The 23,918-nt window shown below is 45.2% G+C and overlaps 1 protein-coding gene across 1 annotated transcript in view; it reads right to left on the bottom strand.

Moving 5' to 3' along the window:
* Positions 1-1,910: 1,910 nt before the first annotated feature.
* The window catches only part of LOC135527458 (beta-catenin-like protein 1), a 40,905-nt gene continuing 18,897 nt past the window's right edge, over positions 1,911-23,918 (bottom strand). Inside the window, exons 12-16 of the mRNA XM_064955978.1 lie at positions 19,926-20,023; positions 19,578-19,658; positions 6,161-6,298; positions 4,770-4,842; positions 1,911-2,152 (exon numbers count right to left, since the gene is read on the bottom strand). Coding sequence (XP_064812050.1) covers positions 2,064-2,152; positions 4,770-4,842; positions 6,161-6,298; positions 19,578-19,658; positions 19,926-20,023 — 479 coding nt within the window. The 3' untranslated portion in view covers positions 1,911-2,063. The remainder of the gene's footprint in view (positions 2,153-4,769; positions 4,843-6,160; positions 6,299-19,577; positions 19,659-19,925; positions 20,024-23,918) is intronic.

The following is a 23,918-nucleotide window of genomic DNA, read 5'->3' as shown; positions in this document are numbered from 1 at the left end:
TACAGTCACTGTGGGGACGATGTCCTCAATGCACTTATTGATATAGCCAGTGACTGATGTGGTGTACTCCTCAATGCCATCGGAAGAATCCCGGAATATGTCTGTGATAGCAAAACAGTCCTGTAGTTTAGCATCTGATTCATCTGACCACTTTTTTGTAGACTGAGTCATTGGTGCTTCCTGCTTTAATTATTGCTTGAAAGCAGGAATCAGGAGGATGGAATTGTGGTCGGATTTACCAAATGGAGGGCAAGGGAGAGCTTTGTACGCTTCTTTGTGTGTGGAGTACAGGTGATCTAGAATTTTTCTTTGCACATTCAACATGTTGATAGAAAATAGGCAGAACTGATTTAAGTTTCCCTGCATTAAAGTCTCCAGCCACTAAGAGCGCCACCTCTGGGTGAGCGGTTTCCTGTTTGCTTATTTCCTTACACAGCTGACTGAGTGTGGTCTTAGTGCCAGCATCCGTCTGCGGTGGTAAATAAACATCCACAAAAAGTATAGCTGAAAACTCTCTAGGCAAGTAATGTAGTCTGCATTTTCTCACAAGATATTCTACTTCAGGCGAGCAAAATCTAGACTTCCTTAGATTTCGTGCACCAGCTGTTTACAAATATGCACAGACCTTCACCCCCGCAGTGTGCTGTTCTATCTTGCCGGTGCAGCGTATATCCCACTAGCTGAATATCCATGTCATCATTCAGCCACGATTCTGTGAAATATAAGATATTACAGATCATATCTCATCTAATTTATTGTCCAATAATTGCACGATGGCAAGTAATATTGACATAACGGCAGCTTTCCCACTCGCCTTCTGCGGATCCTAACCTGGCACCACGCACTGTGTCCTCTGTACCTGTGTCTCTTCCTCTTGCAAATAAGTGGGATGTTGGCCTTGCCGGGTGTTCGGAGAATGTCCTGCTTGTTGAAGAAAAAAAATCTTAGTCTAATCCGAGGTAGTGATCACTGTCCTGATATCCAGAAGCTCTTTGTCTAATCCGAGGTAGTGATCGCTGTCCTGATATCCAGAAGCTCTTTTTTTTGCCATAAGATACGGTTGCAGAAACATTATGAACAAAATAAGTTACAAATAACACGAAAATAAACATGATAGCACAATTGGTTGGGCACCCATAAAACTGCTGCCATTTCTTCCAGCGTAATTTATAAAAAAATCTGTGGCAACAGTTTACCAGAAGTTGACAACACAAGGATTCTCACTAACTCCATTGCTCATGAATAAACCATAGCCCATATCACAGTCTGCTTTCCAAGCACATTTCAGTTTCTACTAAGATCTGCGAATAAGGCCTACCCGCCCCATTGGGATTGCCAAGGAAGTCATCTGAACAGACATGGTGCAGTATGATACCAGCACCTTTATGTCATCCTGGGAATCCCAGGCATCAGACCACATTACCACTACCTGTAGGGTGTCTCACTGTGATTTCACAACCCAACTGCAGCAGTCCTTCTGTGTAGAGGAGGCATACTGTATATTCAGACATTCTCCCATTAAATATGTATGCTTGAGATATAAATACCATTCTAGTCTTGCCAGATGACAAAAGGCCTGAGAGTAGTTGACGCACAACCTAAAAGAAGCATAGACCCTTGGTCTACACAGCCTTGGTCTACACAGTCTTCCCTCAATCTCTCTTACAGCTAACACAACCCTGCCAACAGCAACAAAGTGGGAAATAATTACACGTAATTCACCTGCACAGAAAACAATGGGACAGCAATTTATTTTATTACTTAAGCATTTCTATCTCAAAAGAAGAATGGAAATTAGGTGTAAATGGGGGTTTAAAATCACAAAAACAATCTTATCCGGATGGGATTTTATTACAAAATACACAAATCAAACAACACAAACATGTGAGTCTGAAAGAGTTGCAGTTTAAGATTGCACATCTTTGTTATTATATTTTGAGTCATTATAGTCCAGCACACAGAGAGCGCAGTCAATACAGCTTCTCTGCACCTGCTGGACACTGGTATCTTCTGTCTGTGAGTCTCTGTTCTGGCCAGGTACTCCTCCCAGGGATTGGTTAGGGTTAGAAGTTCTCCAGCTGGTCCATAATCCTCTTCTGCTCACTCTCTTTGAACTCCTCACTCTTCCCGTCCCCGATGTTTTCAGCATACTCTGAAAAAAAACAAATCCCCAAGTTTAGTTTGGTAGACTATGAGCTCTTCTTTTGAATCAAACCACTCCATGGACATGGTTCCTGTAATCCACACAAATCAAAGGAATGGGGAATTGAAACCTAGGAGGATGTTCCTGAATGACAATGACATAACCACTCTTTTCCTCTCTCTCACGCCCACACAAGAATACATGCATGAACACTGAACACACCCAGTTTCCCCATACGCATGTTAAATAACCCGTGGCTTAGTGCCAAGGCCAGAATACAAAAAAGGAGAGATATAGAAAAGGCTGCAGTCTGCAACCTAAAAATCTAGGATATACATTTTTCTAAAACTGAATCTCCAACCCTATGTTCTAGCCCCTAGATCCAGTGTTGTGCTCTAGCAGTGCAGTACGTTTATTCCTATATCCCCTGACTTACACCTTGTCTCTCAAGGGTACATACTTCAGCCTATATTCCCTGCCAACTCACACTAGACTCTTCTTTAACTGAGGCAAACTCGCTGTGGAACGCCAGGCAGTCACACAGGCGTAGCCTCTGAAAGCAGCAGTCTATTTGTGAGTCTAATGTGGAGGGGTGTGTTGTCAGAAGCCCAGCGCAGGTAGCCCCTCTTGCAGGATTACCAGTAAAGCCTGTGGACCCTTGAGAGAGGAGATCAAAAACAAAGTTTCTCTTTTAAATGCCAGAGAATAAAAGAGTTTCTGACAATGGCCTGAGGCAAGGGGAAAAACATGGCTTCAATAGACTGCTGGGGTGAATCATAAGGAGTTCACACAGAGGATTCATCTCCTCAAGAGATTCAGTAACCATGACCATGAGCAGAAATTCAAGAGACTCACACACACTTTCTAACACAGAGCGGCGCTCTGAATCTCATATTCATGATGACTGATAGTAAATCTATACACAGTGGTATTAAGCACTAACAAAAAAACAAGACTCCAAATATTTTCTTGAAGTCCTAGATTCTACATCATACCCTGCTCATTCAGCCCCGAATGTGTGTGAGCCAGCAGGGTTCCACAAATGACCCACACAATCTCAATATCCCCTAGAATTAGCCTCAAGAAGACAGGCCCACTCTCCAAAATCATGGGCTGGCATTCTAAGGCGCTCTTCCTGTCACTGTGGCGACCAGGCTGAGGGGAATACAGCGTGACAAACGCTGCTACCATTTGCTGGGTCACCGACTAGGGCTTCCTGCTCGATCGCAAATGTTGCACTTAATTTTCGAGCCAATCTCACTGTCGACAAGTAGGTTAATCATTAAGGATCTCAGCCTGCAAACTTACAGAATGGAGAAACCTTTGAAATGGACCACTCCTGACACTTCACCTGTCAACTCTGATGTGTCACCGATGAGGCTAAGAGCAGAAGATAATAGGGAGTGCAGACTGAGGCAGTGCTTGTTAAGACACTCCGAAGAACTTCAATGCTTAATTTCTCCCAAGAATAACACCTTCAATCTATAGGTTGTAGTCTTATGCAAGACTTCAAAACCTTCAACTGCACCGGTTGGGAGGGTATGGCAGTCACACACACACACGGGATCATCATGCTTCTGGATGGCATCGTCCACCACACGTGACTTCACAGGTTGGGCCCTTCTACTGAGCAGCTGTCGATCGGAGCTAGGTTAGAAAGCTACATTACATTATTCATTCCCCAACACAGTTTCATTGATACCTTGGTTCCACAGAACCTCCCACTCTGAGCTGAGGGCCAAGAGTCCCCATTTGGTGGGAGCCAATCAGACATTAAGGTCATTTCACCCGGCCTGGCCAGACCGCTGAGGCTGCTGGAGTGTAGAGGCCTGGACAGACAACCTATATCATCTGGAGCAGACAGAATGTAATATATCTAGTGTATCATTCAACAGAAGTAATAATCTAGTATTACAATTTATTCTTAAGCTCCATATTATCCATAGAACGGGTGTGATAATAGGCAGCAATAAAAAAAAAACTCTACATTTGGTCATCTCAAATTCATCAACGGTCCACTCTAGACAGCCTTCACTTTCATTCTAAAAGATCGGAGTCAAGTTCAGAGCCATTGACATGTTCTCTGAATGTATTTAACCTGTTCATGCTGCCTAAGCCATGTCCAATGCAGGAGTCAGCCTTTTAAATGGGGAAGATCAGGGAGGAGCTTCCCACTCTAATGGGCACCCACACAGTGTCAGTCTCACAGAGACGACACAGACGAGGGCAGCTGAGCATGAATGTAAGTAAGTAGTAACTGTTGGCTTTCGAGGGAGACAGGGAACATGGGGCTAGTGCTGCACATCAACATGAGACTCGCTACTCTGTCCAAGCTGTGACATGATGGATGTCTCTATTTACATCACTACATGTCATCAGGGCTGAGAGCCATACCGTCCACAGCTTCCTGGTCTTAGTTGACAATGACAGAGGTTAATAAATAACTCAAAATACAAATCACATTAATATATAAACTAAAAACAGATAGTACACATGTATTTATGCCTTTTAGGTAAAGAAGGAAGCAGTGAGGCTGGTAAATAGGCTAGGTGTTGTATGGCTTCGGAGTAGATCCATGTCAGTGCTAGTCTCTTTGCCTCTAGCAGGGTGTGACGTGGACCCTCACCTCTCGTGATGTGCCGAACCACTTTGACAGAGCCTCCCCTCAGGTTCAGGATCTGATGCACCCTCTGCTGCAGCTGAGAGGAGAAAGGACAAAGGTTCATGACTGAATCACTAATAATGCTAGCATACTGTACACTTTGCCTCTGTGAAATTGTACAGTTACTATATCACTCAGAAGTTAAGCTAAAAAGATAGTGTCTTGACAACTTCAAATTAGTGGATTTGGCTATTTCAACCACACTTGTTGCTGACAGGTGTATAAAATCAAGCACACAGACATGCAATCTCCATAAACATTTGTACATCCTATGACGTGGTACCATCATAGTATACCACCTTTGCAAAAAGTCAGTTCATAAAATTTCTGCCCTGCTAGAGCTGCCCTGGTCAACTGTAAGTGCTGTTATTGTGGAGTAGAAATGTCTAGGGTCAACAACGGCTCAGCCACGAAGCGGAAGGCCACACAACTCAGAACGGGCCACTGAATCGCGTAGCTTGTAAAAATCGTCTGTCCTTGGTTGCAACACTTACTACAGTTTTCCAAACTGCCTCTGGAAGCAACGTCAGCACAAGAACCGTTAGGCTGGACCCTCATGAAATGGGTTTCCATGGCAGAGCAGCCGCACACAAGCCTAAAAATCGCCAAATGCAATGTCAAGCATCGGCTGGAGTGATGTAAAGCTTGACGTCATTGGAAACAAGTTCTCTGGCGTGATGAATCACACTTCACCATCTGGCAATACACGAACAAATCTGGGTTTGGCAGATGCCAGGAGAAAGCTACCTGCCCGAATGCATAGCGCCAACTGTAAAGTTTGGTGGAGGAGGAAAAATGTTCTGGGGCTGTTCATTGTTCGGCCCCTTAGTTCAAGTGAAGGGAAATCCTAACGCTACAGCATACAACATTCTAGACAATTCTGTTTCAGCATTACAATGCCCCCGTGCACAAAGCGAGGTCCATACAGAAATGGTTTGCTGAGATCGGAGTGGAATAACTTCATTGGCCTGCACAGAGCCCTGACCTCAACCCTATCGAACACCTTTGGGATGAATTGGAACACCGACTGTGAGCCAGTCTGAATCGCCTAATATCAGTGACCGACCTCACTAATGCTCGTGGCTGAATGGAAGCAAGTTCCTGCAGCAATGTTCCAACATCTAGTGGAAAGCCTTCCCAGAGGAGTGGAGGCTGTTATAGCAGCAAAGGGGGAGGACCAACTTCATATTACTGCCCATGATTTTGGAATGAGATGTTCGACGAGCAGGTGTCCACATACTTTTGTTTGTGTAGTGTACCTACAAGGTACCAAATACAAGTAGCCGAATCTTCATATATACTGTGCATACAGTAGGTATTTTTCATATTGAATGTAAATCAGCCCATGGCCCTACCTGGGATATCCCTGAGTTGCTGATCTCCACCATGATATAACAGAGCAACTGGAGGACAAACAGCCCAGCATCCTGCCTCCGTAGGTAGAACTCATCCTCCATAACATCATCCAGAATCTCACCACGTTTAACCATGTCCTGTCACACACACACACACACACACACACACACACACACACACACACACACACACACACACACACACACACAATTAAAGAAATAATATTCAAGTGTTATTTGTCAACCTTTCCAAATCCAATCTCTTTATTGATCAAGTCAACACACATATCAATTGATTTAAGAGTTAAGTGGCAAGGGGGTCTGCTCTGCTGCTTCTACTCGCATGCACACCTGCATAGTTATCCATCTTAACAAAGCTGTCCATATGCCAATAACGTATGGCTGTCAAAACACAACGGCCACATTAATCATCATGAGCCATGCAACCGGACCGAGGAGAAGCGGCTTCTAGCATGTGGTGCATAACGCCTAACCATGACGACTTGACACCTGAGAAGAACTGCAACAGAACCATGATGTGCATGTTAGCTCTCACCCTGCTGTCAGCCCAGGTGGAGAACATGACAGTTGGCATTCTTTACTGGATATAATTGCACCAATAGACATCAGCCTCCCCCTCAGGACTAAATCTATTTTCAAGGGATATTCTGGCATCAGAGAGGGAGGCATATTGCTGGCATGCACACAGCAGCAGTCAGTGTGCTCTAGTAGTCATACACAAGGGCATCCAACAGGAATATTAATCCGTGCTCTATATATGAGCAAACAAACAGGATCTTTTAAAGAGGTTTGTGATGAAAACAAACTGCTCTTCAAATGTGGATCCAGAGGGCAGTACTGTGTGCTTGACATTCAGATTCAAATACTGACGCCTGTCAGTTGACTCTAATTTGAAAGCATTACAACATTGAAGGGCTCAATTTCTTTAAATAAATCATATCAAGACACATTCAAGCTAGGCTAATTTATGACGTAAAAATATCTTTAGTATGCTAATATCAAAGACTAAACTATTTTGGGACATGTAAGCATTTGCAACTCTAGCCTATTTAGATGTAAAACAATAGACCTACCCATGATTGAAACAATGTTTAAAAAGACATCTGGGGATATAGCTGGTGCAGCTTTCAGAACAAAACTCCTGCCTGTTCTGAGACGGTCATCTCATATAGGCTACTGCATCAGACCAAGTGGATAAAAAAAATGTCTGTATATGCTAATGTATAGCGAACCCTAGGGACAAGGGGACTGGCAAACCTACCAGCTAGTCTGTCCTCATTACTCTGAAAATAATTGGAGTGGAGAAAAACTTTTTCAAAGGAAGCCTGGATGACTTAATCAAGGAATGAGGCCTGACAACCAACCACCAAGGAGAAAGTAATGAGGACCGATTTTCAGTCTCTTCTCCATTCCACATCCTGGTCCAGTACAGGTGTTAATATGACAACAGCAAAATGGAACAAATGCTGGCTCCATGCTTTTCCTCTGGTGGAATGCAAAGAATTAAAGTTACTTCTTTGTCAGCACTTTCCCTGAGCTTACTGTAGCCCTCCGTACACCAGAGGGCTTACCGAATCAGTTTACTTGTGTGGTGTAAGAGTAGGTGATACAACTTGAACAGGGAGAGATGCTGATTTTCACTTTTGATAGTTGCACAGATTAACATTTAGGCTTTTCAGAAATCAAATGGCATTTCTCTATTTTGATCCTACCCTAGGTAGTAGAATCCCAGAAATATGCACGCACACACACACACACACACACACACACACACACACACACACACACACACACACACACACACACACACACACACACACACACTTTAAGCCATCACAAGGATCAATAAGACTCCAGTGGTTGGCTGGGAGGTGATGCTGCGCAATAGGACTTTTCAGGTCTGATCCCTACCCAGCTCCCATCAATCCCACAGCACACAGCCCTCCTACACACAGAGGCTGAGGCAATGGATGTCTGAGCAATAGCTCCATTCTCTTAATGAGGCTGGAGCAGGTAAGGAAGACAGGAAGCAGGGAGAGAGAGAGAGAGAGAGAGAGGAGCAAAAATAACCAAAAAGCATTGAAACCATCCACCAACACTTAAAATTGGAAGAAAGGTAAACTACATTAGCAAAAGTATGTGAACACCTGACATCAAAACATGTCATTCCAAAATCATGGGCATTAATATGGAGTTGGTCCCCCCTTTGTACAATAACAGCCTCCAATCTTCTGGGATGGCTTTCCACTAGATGTTGTAACATTGCTGCAGGAACTTGCGTCCATTCAGCCACAAGAGCATTAGTGAGGTCGGTCACTGATGTTGGGCGATTAGGCTCGCAGTCGGCATTCCAATTCATCCCAAAGGTGTTTGATGGGGTTGAGGTCAGGGCTCTGTGCAAGTTCTTCCACACCGCTCACAGCAAACCATTTCATTACGGACAAAACTTTGTTCACGGGGGCATGGTCCCTTCCCCAAACTGTTGCCACAAAGTTGGAACAGAATAATCTAGAATGTAATTTAGGGCTGACCCCAAGTAGTCAACTGGTGGATTGTTTGGTCGTTAGGCTGTTCGATTGAGATTATTTCAGTCAAGCAGTAACAAATAGATCACACAGGAGGTCGGTGGCACTTTAACTGAGGAGACCAGGCTCGTTCTAATGACTGGAACCAAATGTTTAACAATGCGAAGGGCTCTGTACAGCTCCGCATTGACATGATTGGTTGACGGTAGGCGGGGGCGGAACATCCTGTAGAAATAACAAACTCACTTCCTTGACAACAGATCTGCACTGCTCCGTGAAGCATGAATGCCCTGACTTCTGCTGAGGCTGTATCACCGTAAATGCTGCATGGCCATGGATTGAACATGTGCCCAGACACTGTTATGTACTTGAGTGAAGACCCAAAAGCGGTTTTAACAGAAAACAGAGTTCTTTAATGAAAAACAGGAATGGCATAAATCCTCTTCCAACGTAGTCAATGGAACAAAAGAACGTAGTATAATGCAGGATGCACCTGCCAGGCAGACTCCGACAGGATAGGACAAGGTGGAAGCAAACGGGACGACAGCTTGCTTCTGGCATCAAAAACACAAACAAGAATCAGACACTGAAAGTAGCAGGAACAGAGAGAGAAATAGAGACCTAATCAGAGGGGGAAGAGAGAACAGGTGGGAAAGAGTGGATGAGCTAGTTAAGGGAGATGTAGAACAGCTGAAGAATGAGAGACAGAGAAGGTAACCTAAAAAGACCAGCAGAGAGAGACAGAGTGAAGAGAAAGGACAGGAACAGACATAACAAGACATGACAGTACCCCCCCACTCACCGAGCGCCTCCTGGCGCACTCGAGGAGGAAACCTGGCGGCAACGGAGGAAATCATCGATCAGCGAACGGTCCAGCACGTCCCGAGAGGGAACCCAACTCCTCTCCTCAGGACCGTACCCCTCCCAATCCACTAGGTACTGATGACCACGGCCCCGAGGGCGCATGTCCAAAATCTTACGAACCCTGTAGATGGGTGCGCCTCGACAAGGATGGGGGGGGGAGGGACGAGCGGGGCGCGAAGAACGGGCTTAACACAGGAGACATGGAAGACCGGGTGAACGCGACGAAGATAGCGCGGGAGAAGAAGTCGCACTGCGACAGGATTAATGACCTGAGAAATACGGAACGGACCAATGAACCGCGGGGCCAACTTGCGAGAAGCTGTCTTAAGGGGAAGGTTCTGAGTGGAGAGCCATACTCTCTGACCGCAACAATATCTAGGACTCTTGGTCCTACGCTTATTAGCGGCCCTCACAGTCTGCGCCCTATTACGGCAAAGTGCCGACCTGACCCCCTTCCAGGTGCGCTCGCGACGCTGGACAAAAGCCTGAGCGGAGGGGACGCAGGACTCGGCGAGCTGAGATGAGAACAGCGGAGGCTGGTACCCGAGGCTACTCTGAAAAGGAGATAGACCGGTAGCAGACGAGGGAAGCGAGTTGTGGGCGTACTCTGCCCAGGGGAGCTGTTCTGACCAAGACGCAGGGTTACGAAAAGAAAGACTGCGTAAAAATGCGACCAACAGTCTGATTGGCCCGTTCGGCTTGACCGTTAGACTGGGGATGAAAGCCGGACGAGAGACTGACGGAAGCCCCAATCAAACGGCAAAACTCCCTCCAAAATTGAGACGTGAACTGCGGACCTCTGTCGGAAACGACGTCAGACGGAAGGCCATGAATTCGGAAAACATTCTCGATAATGATCTGAGCCGTCTCCTTAGCAGAAGGGAGCTTAGCGAGAGGAATGAAATGAGCCGCCTTAGAGAATCTATCGACAACCGTAAGAATAACTGTCTTCCCCGCTGATGAAGGCAGTCCGGTGATAAAATCTAAAGCGATGTGAGACCACGGTCGAGAGGGAATGGGAAGCGGTCTGAGACGGCCGGCAGGAGGAGAGTTCCCAGATTTAGTCTGCGCGCAGACCGAACAAGCGGCGACAAATCGACGCGCGTCACGTTCCCGAGTGGGCCACCAGAAACGCTGGCGAATGGAAGCGAGCGTACCCGAACGCCGGGGTGGCCGGCTAACTTGGCAGAGTGGGCCCACTGAAGAACGGCCGGACGAGTAGGAACGGGAACGAACAGAAGGTTCCTAGGACAAGCTCGCGGCGACGGAGTGTGAGCGAGTGCTTGCTTTACCTGCCTCTCAATTCCCCAGACAGTCAACCCGACAACACGCCCGTCAGGAGAATCCCCTCGGGGTCGGTGGAGACCTCAGAAGAACTGAAGAGACGAGATAAAGCATCAGGCTTGGTGTTTTTGAGCCCGGACGATAAGAAATAACAAACTCGAAACGAGCGAAAAACAGAGCCCAACGAGCCTGACGCGCATTAAGTCGTTTGGCTGAACGGATGTACTCAAGGTTCCTATGGTCAGTCCAAACGACAAAAGGAACGGTCGCCCTCCAACCACTGTCGCCATTCGCCTAGGGCTAAGCGGATGGCGAGCAGTTCGCGATTACCAACATCATAGTTACGTTCTGACGGCGATAAGCGATGAGAGAAAAACGCAAGGATGGACCTTGCCGTCAGAGAGAGAGCGCTGAGAAAGAATGGCTCCCACGCCCACCTCTGACGCGTCAACCTCAACAACAAACTGACTAGAGATGTCAGGTGTAACAAGAATAGGTGCGGATGTAAAACGATTCTTAAGAAGATCAAAAGCTCCCTGGGCGGAAACGGACCACTTAAAGCACGTCTTAACAGAAGTAAGGGCTGTGAGGGGAGCTGCCACCTGACTGAAATTACGGATGAAACGACGATAGAAATTAGCGAAGCCCAGAAAGCGCTGCAGCTCGACGCGTGACTTAGGAACGGGCCAATCAATGACAGCCTGGACCTTAGCGGGATCCATCTTAATGCCCTCAGCGGAAATAACGGAACCGAGAAAAGGGACAGAGGCGGCATGAAAAGTGCACTTCTCAGCCTTCACATAAAGACAGTTCTCCAAAAGGCGCTGGAGGACGCGTCGCACGTGCTGAACATGAATCGAGAGAGACGGTGAAAAAAATCAGGATATCGTCCATGTAAACGAAAACAAAAATGTTCAGCATGTCTCTCAGGACGTCGTTAACTAGTGCCTGAAAGACAGCTGGAGCGTTAACGAGGCCGAAAGGAAGAACCCGGTATTCAAAGTGCCCTAACGGAGTGTTAAACGCCGTCTTCCACTCGTCCCCCTCCCTGATGCGCACGAGATGGTAGGCGTTACGAAGGTCCAATTTGGTGAAAAACCTGGCTCCCTGCAGGATCTCGAAGGCTGAAGACATAAGAGGAAGCGGATAACGATTCTTAACTGTTATGTCATTCAGCCCTCGATAATCCACGCATGGGCGCAGGGACCCGTCCTTCTTCTGAACAAAAAAAACCCCGCTCCGGCGGGAGAGGAGGAGGAGACTATGGTACCGGCGTCGAGCGAAACCGACAAATAATCCTCGAGAGCCTTACGTTCGGGAGCCGACAGAGAGTATAATCTACCCCGGGGGAGTAGTTCCCGGAAGGAGATCAATACTACAGTCATACGACCGGTGTGGAGGGAGAGAAGTGGCCTTGGAACGACTGAACACCGTGCGCAGATCGTGATACTCCTCCGGCACCCCTGTCAAATCGCCAGGCTCCTCCTGTGAAGAAGAGACAGAGGAAACAGGAGGGATAGCAGACATTAAACAGGTCACATGACAAGAAACATTCCAGGATAGGATAGTATTACTAGACCAATTAATAGAAGGGTTATGGCGCACTAGCCAGGGATGACCCAAAACAACAGGTGTAAAAGGTGAACGAAAAATTAGAAAAGAAATGGTTTCGCTATGATTACCAGAGACAGTGAGGGTTAAAGGCAGCGTCTCACGCTGAATCTTGGGGAGAGAACTACCATCTAAAGCGAACAAGGCCGTGGGCTCCCTAACTGTCTGAGAGGAATGTCATGTTCCCGAGCCCAGGTCTCGTCCATAAAACAGCCCTCCGCCCCAGAGTCTATCAAGGCACTGCAGGAAGCAGATGAACCGGGCCAGCGGAGATGGACCGGAAAGGTAGTGCGTGATCCAGAAGGAGAGGCCTGAGTAGTTGCGCTCACCAGTAGCCCTCCTCTTACTGATGAGCTCTGGCTTTTACTGGACATGAGGTGACAAAATGACCAGCGGAGCCGCAGTAGAGACAGAGGCGATTGGTGATTCTCCGTTCCTTCTCCTTGGCCGAGATGCGGATACCCCCAGCTGCATAGGCTCAGCATCCGAGCCGGCGGAGGAGGGTGGCAGTGATGCGGCAGGTGGCAGTGATGTGGAGAGGGGAGCAACGGAGAACGCGAGCTCCTTTCCACGTGCTCGGCGACGAAGATCAAACCGTCGCTCTATGCGAATAGCGAGAGCTATTAAGGAGTCCAGACTGGAAGGAACCTCCCGGGAGAGGATCTCATCCTTAACCTCGACGAGGAGACCCTCCAGAAAACGAGCGAGCAAAGCCGGCTCGTTCCAGTCACTAGAGGCAGCGAGAGTGCGAAACTCAATAGAATAATCCGTTGTGGATCGATTCCCCTGACATAGGGAAGACAGGGCCCTGGAAGCCTCCTCCCCAAAAACAGAACGGTCAAAAACCCGTATCATCTTCTCCTTAAAGTCCTGATACTGGTTAATACACTCAGCCCTCGCCTCCCAGATTGCCGTGCCCCACTCACGCGCCCGTCCGGTAAGGAGAGAAATGACGTAGGCGATGCGGGCTGCGCTCCTGGAGTAAGTGTTGGGCTGGAGAGAGAACACCATATCACACTGAGTGAGGAATGAGCGGCACTCAGTGGGCTCCCCAGAGTAACACGGCGGGTTGTTGATCCTGGGCTCCGGAGACTCGGAAACCCTGGAAGTGGGCGGTGGATCGAGGTGGAGTTGGTGAACCTGTCTTGTGAGGTCGGAGACTTGGACGGCCAGGGTCTCAACGGCATGTCGAGCAGCAGACAATTCCTCCTCGTGTCTGCCTAGCATCGCTCCCTGGATCTCGACGGCGGAGTGAAAAGGGTCCGGAGCCGCTGGGTCCATTCTTGGTCTGATTCTTCTGTTATGTACTTGAGTGAAGACCCAAAACCGGTTTTAACAGAAAACAGAGTTCTTTAATGAAAAACAGGAATGGCATAAATCCTCTTCCAACGTAGTCAATGGAACAAAAGAACGTAGTATAATGCAGGATGCACCTGCCAGGCAGACTCCGACAGGATAGGACAAGGTGGAAGCAAACGGGACGACAGCTTGCTTCTGGCATCAAAAACACAAACAAGAATCAGACACTGAAAGTAGCAGGAACAGAGAGAGAAATAGAGACCTAATCAGAGGGGGAAGAGAGAACAGGTGGGAAAGAGTGGATGAGCTAGTTAGGGGAGATGTAGAACAGCTGAAGAATGAGAGACAGAGAAGGTAACCTAAAAAGACCAGCAGAGAGAGACAGAGTGAAGAGAAAGGACAGGAACAGACATAACAAGACATGACAGACACACAATTCTCTCTGCTGAACGCGCACACTACCGCCAATTTGTGAACATTCATTGTATGAATTGTTTGCGTTTGATTGTTGGCGTATATCAATTTCCCATTACCTATATCACCAGTAGTACATATACTGTTATTATAAGAAATTAATCTACAATGTTTGGTACTTTGGTTACGGTAATTTCTGTTAATGCATTCAATATTATTATTCCAGCCGTCCCGTTATCATTGGTCGGACTGGACACGTTGTTTGCAGAGTGCACAACCTATGCTACATTTGTGAGAAACAAGTTTTGTTTTATTTCATTTGATTTAAGAGTTTTGTCAACTTAGTCATTGTCTTTTATTTGGAGAACTTCTGTCAATGTTGAGTAAGGGAATGTAGGCATATAAATGTGCCCATTTGGGGATCTAATACTATTTCTGGTTTGCTTAATGAGTTCAAGCAGTAGAACATTTGAGGTGCTAGGACTCCAGTGAGCTCCTGCCCAAGTCAAGCACGGCTTCTTATCCCTTGTGCAAAGCCTACAGCTGTGTCTGTCCCGAGCTCACTGGCATGGGAAACTGAGGGCCCAGAATATACAACGTTGCAGGTTCGCTAGCACAAGCATTGGGCTGGACCCACACAAGTTATTAATAGTTGATACAATGTTTCAAGTTCATTGCAGACAGGCCATGTGTAGCCAATATGATTTACAGGATATTTAATTTTAAAAATCAGGATATTTTCTAACTGCAGACTGCAATATTTTTATTTGTTGGCTTTATGTAGGCTATTTTTACATAATTGGCAAAGGCAAAATAAGTTACTTTTTATGTTTGTATTATTTCCAATTAGATTTGGGTATAATTTTGATCAACCACATGACAATGATTCAGACATGAAAATATTATAATTGAAACTTTCACAAAAACGTGCATGTGAAAACCATAAACGGCATGCAGATTGGTAGAAATGGTAAGATAAATTGGCATTCCACATGAGAAAGGTCTGCGCCGACTCCTTTAGCCAATTACCGGCTACTTCAAGAGAGTAATGTCAGAACCTGTGAAAGCCAGCAGGAGTGGGAGGAGAACAGTTGGGTCAGGTTCAGGTTTTTTTCTTCTTGTTATCTATAACTCTGGCGTCCGAGGCATTTGTCTAATTTCATCAAACCGTAAGCTTAAAGCATAAGACAAGCTCAATGCATATTGTTGATTTTATTTTATTTTTTAAACACAAGTTTTGTCTATATATGAAAAAAAATGTGTAATTTTTTTGGGACCAATCGATTGGTCGAAAGAACAGACGAATTTTGGTCGACCAACATTGATTGTTTTTTTTGCCGGAGTCAACCCTAATGTTGCTGTATGCTGTAGCGATAAGATTTCCCTTCACTGGAACTCAGGAACCTCTCCCGAACCATCAAAAATAGCCCCAGACCATTATTCCTCCTCCACCAAACTTTACAATTGGCACTATGCAGTCGGGCAGGTAGCGTTCTCATGGCATCTGCCAAACCCAGATTTGTCAGTCGGACTAACAGATGGTGAAGCGCGATTCATCACTCCAGAGAACGCTTTCCACTGCTCCAGAGTCCAGCCGACGATTGAAATTGCGCATGGTAATCTTAGGCTTGAGTGCAGCTGCTCGGCCATGGAAACGCATTTCATGAAGCTCCCGACGAACAGTTCTTGTGCAGACGTTGCTTCCAGAGGCCATTTGGAACCCAGTAGTGAGTGTTGCAACCGAGGACAGACGATTTTTACAAACCACACGCTTCAGCACTTGGTGGTACCATTCTGTGACCATGTGGCCTACCACTTTGCGGCTGAGCCGTTGTTGCGCCTAGACGTTTCCACTTCGCAATAACAGCACTTACAGTTGACCGGGGCAGCTCTAGCAGGGCAGAAACTTGACGAACTGACTTGTTGGAAAGGTGACGGTGCGAGGTTGAAAGTTACTGAGCTCTTCAGTTCGGACTATTCTACTGCCAATGTTTGTCTAAGGAGATTGCATGGCTTTGTACTCAATATTATAAACCTGTCCGCAACGTCTGTGGCTGAAATAGCGGAATCCACTAATTTGAAGGGGTGTCCACATACTTTTGGATATATAGTGCATGCTAGGCTATAGACAAGGTTGGGAAAGGCAAGAGAAAGGCTCATTTCTGTACGCTTTGAAATCCTTTTCAGCATTGAGGCATCCAGTTACAGTGCCTTGGAAAAATATTCATTCCACTTGCGTTTTTCCTATTTTGTTGCACTACAACCTGTAATTTAAATGGATTTTTATTTGGATTTCATGTAATGGACAGACACAAAATTTAATGAAGTGAAAAAAAAAAAAACTTGTTTCTAAAAAATAAAAAAGCGGAAGTGTGGTGCGTGCATACCCCCTTTTCTATGAAGCCTCTAAATAAGATCTCGTGCAACCAATTACCTTCAGAAATCACATAATTAGTTAGATTGGACACAGGTGGACTTTATTTAAGAGTCACATGATCTCAGTATATAAATACACCGCTGTTCTGAAAGGCCCCAGTGCCCGCAATACCACTAAGCAAGTGGCACCATGAAGACCAAGGAGCTCTCCAAACAAATCTGGGACAAAGTTGTGGAGAAGTACAGATCAGGGTTGGGTTATAAAAAAAATATCTGAGAATTTGAACATCCCACACCATTACATCCATTATTAAAAAATGGAAAGAATATGGCATCACAACAAACCCGCCAAGAGAGGGCTGCCCACCAAAACACACAGACCAGGCAAGGAGGGCATTAATCAGAAAGGCTACAAAGAGACCAAAGATAACCCTGAAGGAGCTGCAAAGCTCCACAGCGGAGATTGGAGTATCTGTCCATAGGACCACTTAAGCAGTACACTCCACAGAGCTGGGCTATACAGAAGAGTGGCCAGAAGAAAGCCATTGCTTAAAGAAAATAATAAGCAAACACATTTGGTGTTCACCAAAAGTCATGTGGGTGACTCACCAAAGATATGGAAGAAGGTACTCTGGTCAGATGAGACTAAAATGGAGCTTTCTGGCCAACAAGGAAAACGCTATGTCTGGCGCAAACCCATCACCTCATCACCCCGAGAACATCCCTAGAGTGAAGCATGGTGGTGGAAGCATCATGCTGTATCGGCTTGGCACATCTACCCACTGGGATTTTTGCCCCTTCTTCAAGGCAAACCTGTTCCAGCTCCTTCAAGTTGGATGGGTTCTGCTTGTGTACAGTGATCTTTAAGTCATACCACAGATTCTCAATTGGATTGAAGTCTGGGCTTTGACTAGGCCATTTAAAAAAAAAAAAAATTTAAACCACTCGTTTTGCTTTAGCAGTATGCTTAGGGTCATTGTCCTGCTGGAAGGTGAACCTCCGTCCCAGTCTCAAATCTCTGGCAGACTGAAACCGATTTCCCTCAACAAGTTCCCAGTATTTAGCTGCATCCTTCAATTCTGACCAGTTTCCCAGTCCCTACTTTTTTTTATTTTTTAAATGGCCTAGTCAAAGCCCAGACTTCAATCCAATTGAGAATCTGTGGTATGACTTAAAGATCGCTGTACACAAGCAGAACCCATCCAACTTGAAGGAGCTGGAACAGGTTTGCCTTGAAGAAGGGGCAAAAATCCCAGTGGGTAGATGTGCCAAGCTTAAAGAGACATACTCCAAGTGACTTGCAGCTGTAATTGCTGCAAAAGGTGGCTCTACAAAGTACTGACTTTGGGGGGGATGAATAGTTATGCACACTCAAGTTCTGTTTTTTAAAATCTTATTTCTTCAAAGTGGTAGGCATGTTGTGTAAATAACAATCTATTTTACTACCAGCCTGTAAGGCAAAAACATAGGAAAAATGCCAAGGGGGTGAACACTTTCGCAAGTTACTGTATGAATGCTGTTTGCATGTAGAATGTGCAGCCCTGTATCTCTATAGCATGACCACTAGGATAGTGTGGCTACTAGAGGAGCTGCAGGTAGTTAGACTACTCCTCGTTCCCTGCCTGCAGTCAGCAGAGACCTGACTAACCTGACAGGGGCTACAGCTGTAATTACTTGTCGGCGCTAATCAATTTCACAGCAACTTAGCACCGTCATCCCTCTGCCTCGGCCTGCCTCGAAAGCAGAAATGAGAGAGAGGGGGGAGAGAGTGGGTGAGGAGTTGGGGGGGCAGACGTGGGGACTAGTGCCTTAACACAACCTTTACATAGAAGATGAGATGAGTTTAATCAAATGCAAACAACTGATATTTCCAGGTTCTCAGTACTGCACTGAGGAATTTTGCCATATTGTGGTCAGTCTCAGACATGTTTTACTTTAATCAATTTCCAAGAGCATCATTATTATCACCAAGAAAGAGGGATGAGGGAGGGGGAATAAGCAGCTTATTAAATTCCGGTCCGGAGGACTCCTCTGATGACGAGAGGTATACTCCTGAGGAGTAGAAGAGGAAAACATTTTACCCGAAAAAAATAACACCTGAACGAGAGTGGACTAATAAAAACAGAACTGCTGACGGCAGCCAGTTGTACAAAGGAAGTGGAAGGGGCACAGGACACAGCAGGAAATGGCATCTTTATAGATTGAAGACATGAGAGAAGATCCCAGCCAGGACTGAAATAACATACTTAGTATTAGTTACCTACATTTCTTCAATCTGTAATGAACCTAAATACATTCTTACTTTGAACAATGTACTAGGGCTATCCATGTGCATCAAGATAGTGAAGACAGAAAATGTGTTCTTTGGGTGTCACTTGGTCATACTTGCACTCAAAAGTAATGGGGAATGTCAAGCCGTGTCAAGCTGTCACCCTTTAATTTACAATGTCAAATCAAATCGGGGTCAAATAAAATAATTTCTCATCAGATATGAATCTTAAAGCCATCTCCCTCTTAAAACTACCTTCTCCTGTTCTCTCTCTCCTGCTGGAGAAGATAATTCTCTTATCTGGCTCTTTCCATCTGGCTGAGGGAGCACAGCACAGTCTGGGCCTCACACATTCTCTGGGATCACAGGGTATCAGACTCACTGACAAACACTGCCTTGCTTACCTGTGGCTGATCGGATCTCATTGGGCATCTCTGCCTGTAACAATGGAGGGGGATTCCAGCCACAAAAAGCAAGCAGACATAACCCTCACACAGCAACATATTCTGAGTGGGTCCATGCAGCAGAGGCTGGGGAGTTAAACGTAGATAATAACATTATATTTGGGCATTGGATTTAAATCAAGGATTCCAGCCTCTCTCCAAGCTTGCCCCTAGTCCTGAAGTCGTGACAATTACAAGTCTATCTAAAATGACTCTTCTTATATGGACACTTATCTGCCCTTGTTTCAGAATTATTGTCAGCCGAGGTTAGAATGCAGGCTGTCGGTAGCGGAGGGGGATAGGACCCTTACATGTTTCTCTCCTTCAATCCTCTTGTCAGCCAGCTGAACAGCTTCCAGGTACTTAAAATGCAGCTCCATCAGTCTATCAACCTGTAGGACAGAGGGAGAAGACATCAGACACCAATACAAGGAACTATGCATACAAAATCCCCAGGTAGGGAGAAAATAGAATTTAGACAGTCAGAGGCAGGCATGTAGTATGTCTATGACCGTGTCTGTAGAACTACTCAGGTAGACTGTTGTCTCGAGAACTTAACATGCAAAACCCGAACAATGGGGCACATTATTCCTTATGAACTTTAATAAATATATATAATTTTTTTTATCTGCACAGTTGTGGATCTGTGAAGATCTCACCTTCTCACAGTCATTCTCTGTGAACTTGCTGAGGAGCCTCGTCCTCTGCTGGGCTTTCAAGTTCCGCAGGCAGGAAGCTATGATGGAACACACGTGTTCTGCAAAGGGAAAATAACAATATCAGTTCCACTGTGGCTTCACCAAGGTAGCTCAGCTTAATCTTCATGAGGTGTTAGAAGTAGCCTCGTGTTACTGAACCCACAGTGCTATTATTATACTGTACGTAAAAATAATATGCATTTTCAAAATTCATAGGAGCAACAGACTATTGTAAAACGGATTATATTCAAAGATCAGGTTACAGTCTGGCAGTGGCAGGAATGGAAACACAATGATTAGGACTGATAATTTGCTATTACTATGCAGAGATAAGCATGGAAAATCTTAGCAGGGAAAAAATACAAAGTAATAAAATTTAAAAATCAATTTTCATTAAAGCCTTGCTGTAATGTTCCACAACCGTTATGCTTGTCATTGAATATAATTTTCTGGTGGTGATAAAAAGCCCTTCTGTATAGGGTGTGTGGCCATTTAATGAGCCTGTGCTCCAAAATCTCTGGTTAATTGAAAAAATTAGTAACAAAAGGCAATTGGTCCTACGAGTGCTATTGTTAACCTAATAACCAAAACACACTTCACAGAACATTTACTCTACCCCAGTGACACATCACTTTTGTTCCAGCTTACACCTGCATCTGACATTTAGACCTAAATCTGACAAAATAATATGCTTATGAATAGGCCACACACAAAATACTAAAACAAAAGACGGAAAAATAACAGTGACATGCTGATATGAAACTGTAATTTGACAATTAATAAGAGGTCAATTTCTAAGTTCAATTTATCTTGGAAGTTGCTAAGCAACAAGCACAAGACTTGATTCTATTTTGGTTTAAGACTCATCTTCAGGAAGGTGCTCAATAATGCTCTCCCATGTGCCACTTATCAACACATTTTGCAAGAGAGATAAATGCCATACAAAGCAAGCCCACAACTCTATTCACTAGTTTTATAATTAACTGTTTGTGTTTATTATGATAGGTTTTACCATCTTAAGCTAATATTAACAAGTGGACTGTCTACACATAATGAGGCAAATACAACTTCCGGGGACATTAGTTTGTCAACATAGGCCGAGTGGTAATTGTTGTCAGCACCTTGACACCACCGTGGGATGTTATTGATCGCTACTGGGCACTCTACACAAACAGGTGCACAAGATCGATGCTGATTAAGACATACCCTTGTCATCCAGTGAGGGGGTGTCGTTAGACTACTGATGGCATGGGAGTTGCTGTCACTTCTCAAGCTTTAGGAGCTACACCATGCTGATCAGAAATATTCAGCTTTTTTTAAATGAAAATGAACAGCCAAACAACTGAGCAAGGTGACCAAAGATATATATACATGACCAAAGATATACATTTCAATGGAAAAATATCACCTACCCTCTTATTATAAACTCATATTTTGGCAGTCACAGTGATAGGCCTATTTCCCCACTAAATACTGTACAATAAGAGGGACATCAAATTCAGGAAGTAAACAAACAGAGGCAGCATGTACATCAAACAGCACCACAGAAAGGAAGTGCTGTCTCAGCGCTCCCCATCTCCAGAGGACCAGTGTCACATGGGCACAGTGGGAGTGTGATGGCTGGATGGGTAAAATAGGACATCATTAAAGCTAGTATAAGAAGTGCCTCTGGTGAAGGACTGGGACCACTGCAAAGACTCCCTGGGCTGAGCTGCAGAAGGCTGTGGAAGAAGCACTGGTCTGCAATCGGTGGCAGTTCAACTCAAAGTCTGAGTGTGTTACAATACCACTTGGGTTGTGTCTTAAAATGCCACCCTATTCCTTATATAGTTCAATACTTTTAACAAAAGCCATGGGCCCTGGTCATAAGTAGTGCACTATATCAGGTATAGGTTTCCATTTCAGATGCAGCCCTGGCCTTTACCCTAGGCCAGACCTGCTCCTCTCTGTTATCAGGATAGGAGGATGAGGTCTGTGAATGAGTGTCTTCACTACGGCACACTCCAGAGCCCCTCAATGAGAAAAGCCATTAGCCACAGGGCCATGGTCGCAGTGTGACATTCCACAGCCTGATCATTACACAACAAGTGATAGAAGGCTTCAGCTTGAACACCTAGCAGTAATAACAGCTCCATTAAATGTATGTAACTTATATTATGAATCTCTGCCGATAAATAGCCTACTGCAGGTTTTAGGCCTACTTACGGCATGTAATCCTATTGGTTTGTTTGGTTTTGAAGGGTTCCTGTTACAGTAAATTGCACAAAGCAAAACCTTGCCACCCGTCAGGCCACTTTCTGTACCCACACTTGGATGGTTCCACGTGGTTGGTGCAACTGAGGGGTTGTTTGTCTAAATGCTTTCAAAGAAGAATAGAGGGTCTTCATTATTTCAACTAGTGTCGAAATAAAAGGAATGGGTGAACGTGCTTCATTTTTTTTAATACAGTATGGTTGATTAACTGTATTGTTAATGATTTATCCAACTCTCTCCGTATCACGATTCTATAAAACATCCGGCAGACCAATGTAATTTCAGTGAACAAATTGGGGGTTGGTCACAATTTTTTTTTTTTACCGCTATCAGTTACCTTCAGATGAGTCCCATGATGGTTCGGACGCTACAGAAGTTGGCACATCAGACGAGTCAATGGAGAACACCATCCTATTCGTGAGAGTCTCGTCTTTCCAGAGTGGTCATATTAGTTTGTACTCCAAACTGTTCAGATGGAACAGACATTTTCATGAGAAAAAAACGATTTCAGGATGTCTCATGGTCAACAAACACCGCTGTAGCTTGGCCACTTTCCACCGTAGATGTGGAAGGACGACAGAGATCTCAATCCACCGTATCTGCCCATGTCAAACTGACAGATTTTGATGGGGATTTTTGTATTTATTATTGGCCTCCCAAGTGGCGCAGTTGTCTAAGGTACTGCATCTCAGTGTAAGAGATGTAACCCCCCCCCCAAAAAATCTACATCAAATCAAAGTTTCTTTGTCACGTGCGCCGAATACAAGAGGTGTAGACCTTACAGTGAAATGCTTACTTACAGGCTCTAACCAATAGTGCAAAACAGGTATTAAGTGAACAATAGGTAAGTAAAGAAATAAAACAGTAAAAAGGCTATATACAGTAGCGAGGCTATAAAGGTAGTACATACAGACACCGGTTAGTCAGGCTGATTGAGGTAGTATGTACATGTAGATATGGTTAAAGTGACTATGCATATATGATGAACAGAGAGTAGCAGCAGCAGTGTAAAAAATGGGGGGGCGCACAATCCAAATAGTCCGGGTAGCCATTTGATTGCCTGTTCAGGAGTCTTATGGCTTGGGGGTAAAAACTGTTGAGAAGCCTTTTTGTCCTAGACTTGGTACTCCGGTACCGCTTGCCATGCGGAAGTAGAGAGAACAGTCTATGAATGGGGTGGCTGGGGTCTTTGACCATTTTTAGGGCCTTCCTCTGACACCGCCTGGTGTGGAGGTACTGGATGGCAGGCAGCTTAGCCCCAGTGATGTACTGGGCCATACGCACTACCCTATGTAGTGCCTTGCGGTCAGAGGCTGAGCAATTGCCGTACCAGGCAGTGATGCAACCAGTCAGGATGCTCTAGATGTTGCAACTGTAGAACCTTTTGAGGATCTCAGGACCCATGCCACATCTTTTTAGTTTCCTGAGGGGGAATAGGCTTTGTCTTGCCCTCTTCACAACTATCTTGGTGTTTGGACCATTTTACTTTGTTGTTGATGTGGATACCAAGGGACTTGAAGCTCTCAAAAGGCACATCACAACAAGACATAGCATACTATAGACTGCAATGTTGGTCTCCGGTCTCCCAATTGATAGAGGAGCAGCATGGTTGCTTCTGCTGCTGGTTTCTCATAGGCTCTCCACACCGCTCGCCCACATCGCGTGTGCGAGTGTTGCAAAATAAATTTAGAAATCTGTTAT

The sequence above is a fragment of the Oncorhynchus masou genome, chromosome 33, assembly GCF_036934945.1.
Source record: "Oncorhynchus masou masou isolate Uvic2021 chromosome 33, UVic_Omas_1.1, whole genome shotgun sequence".
Lineage (NCBI taxonomy): Eukaryota > Metazoa > Chordata > Actinopteri > Salmoniformes > Salmonidae > Oncorhynchus > Oncorhynchus masou.
Note: the sequence above shows the minus strand (reverse complement) of the source record. Positions and strands in the feature narration are given on the sequence as shown.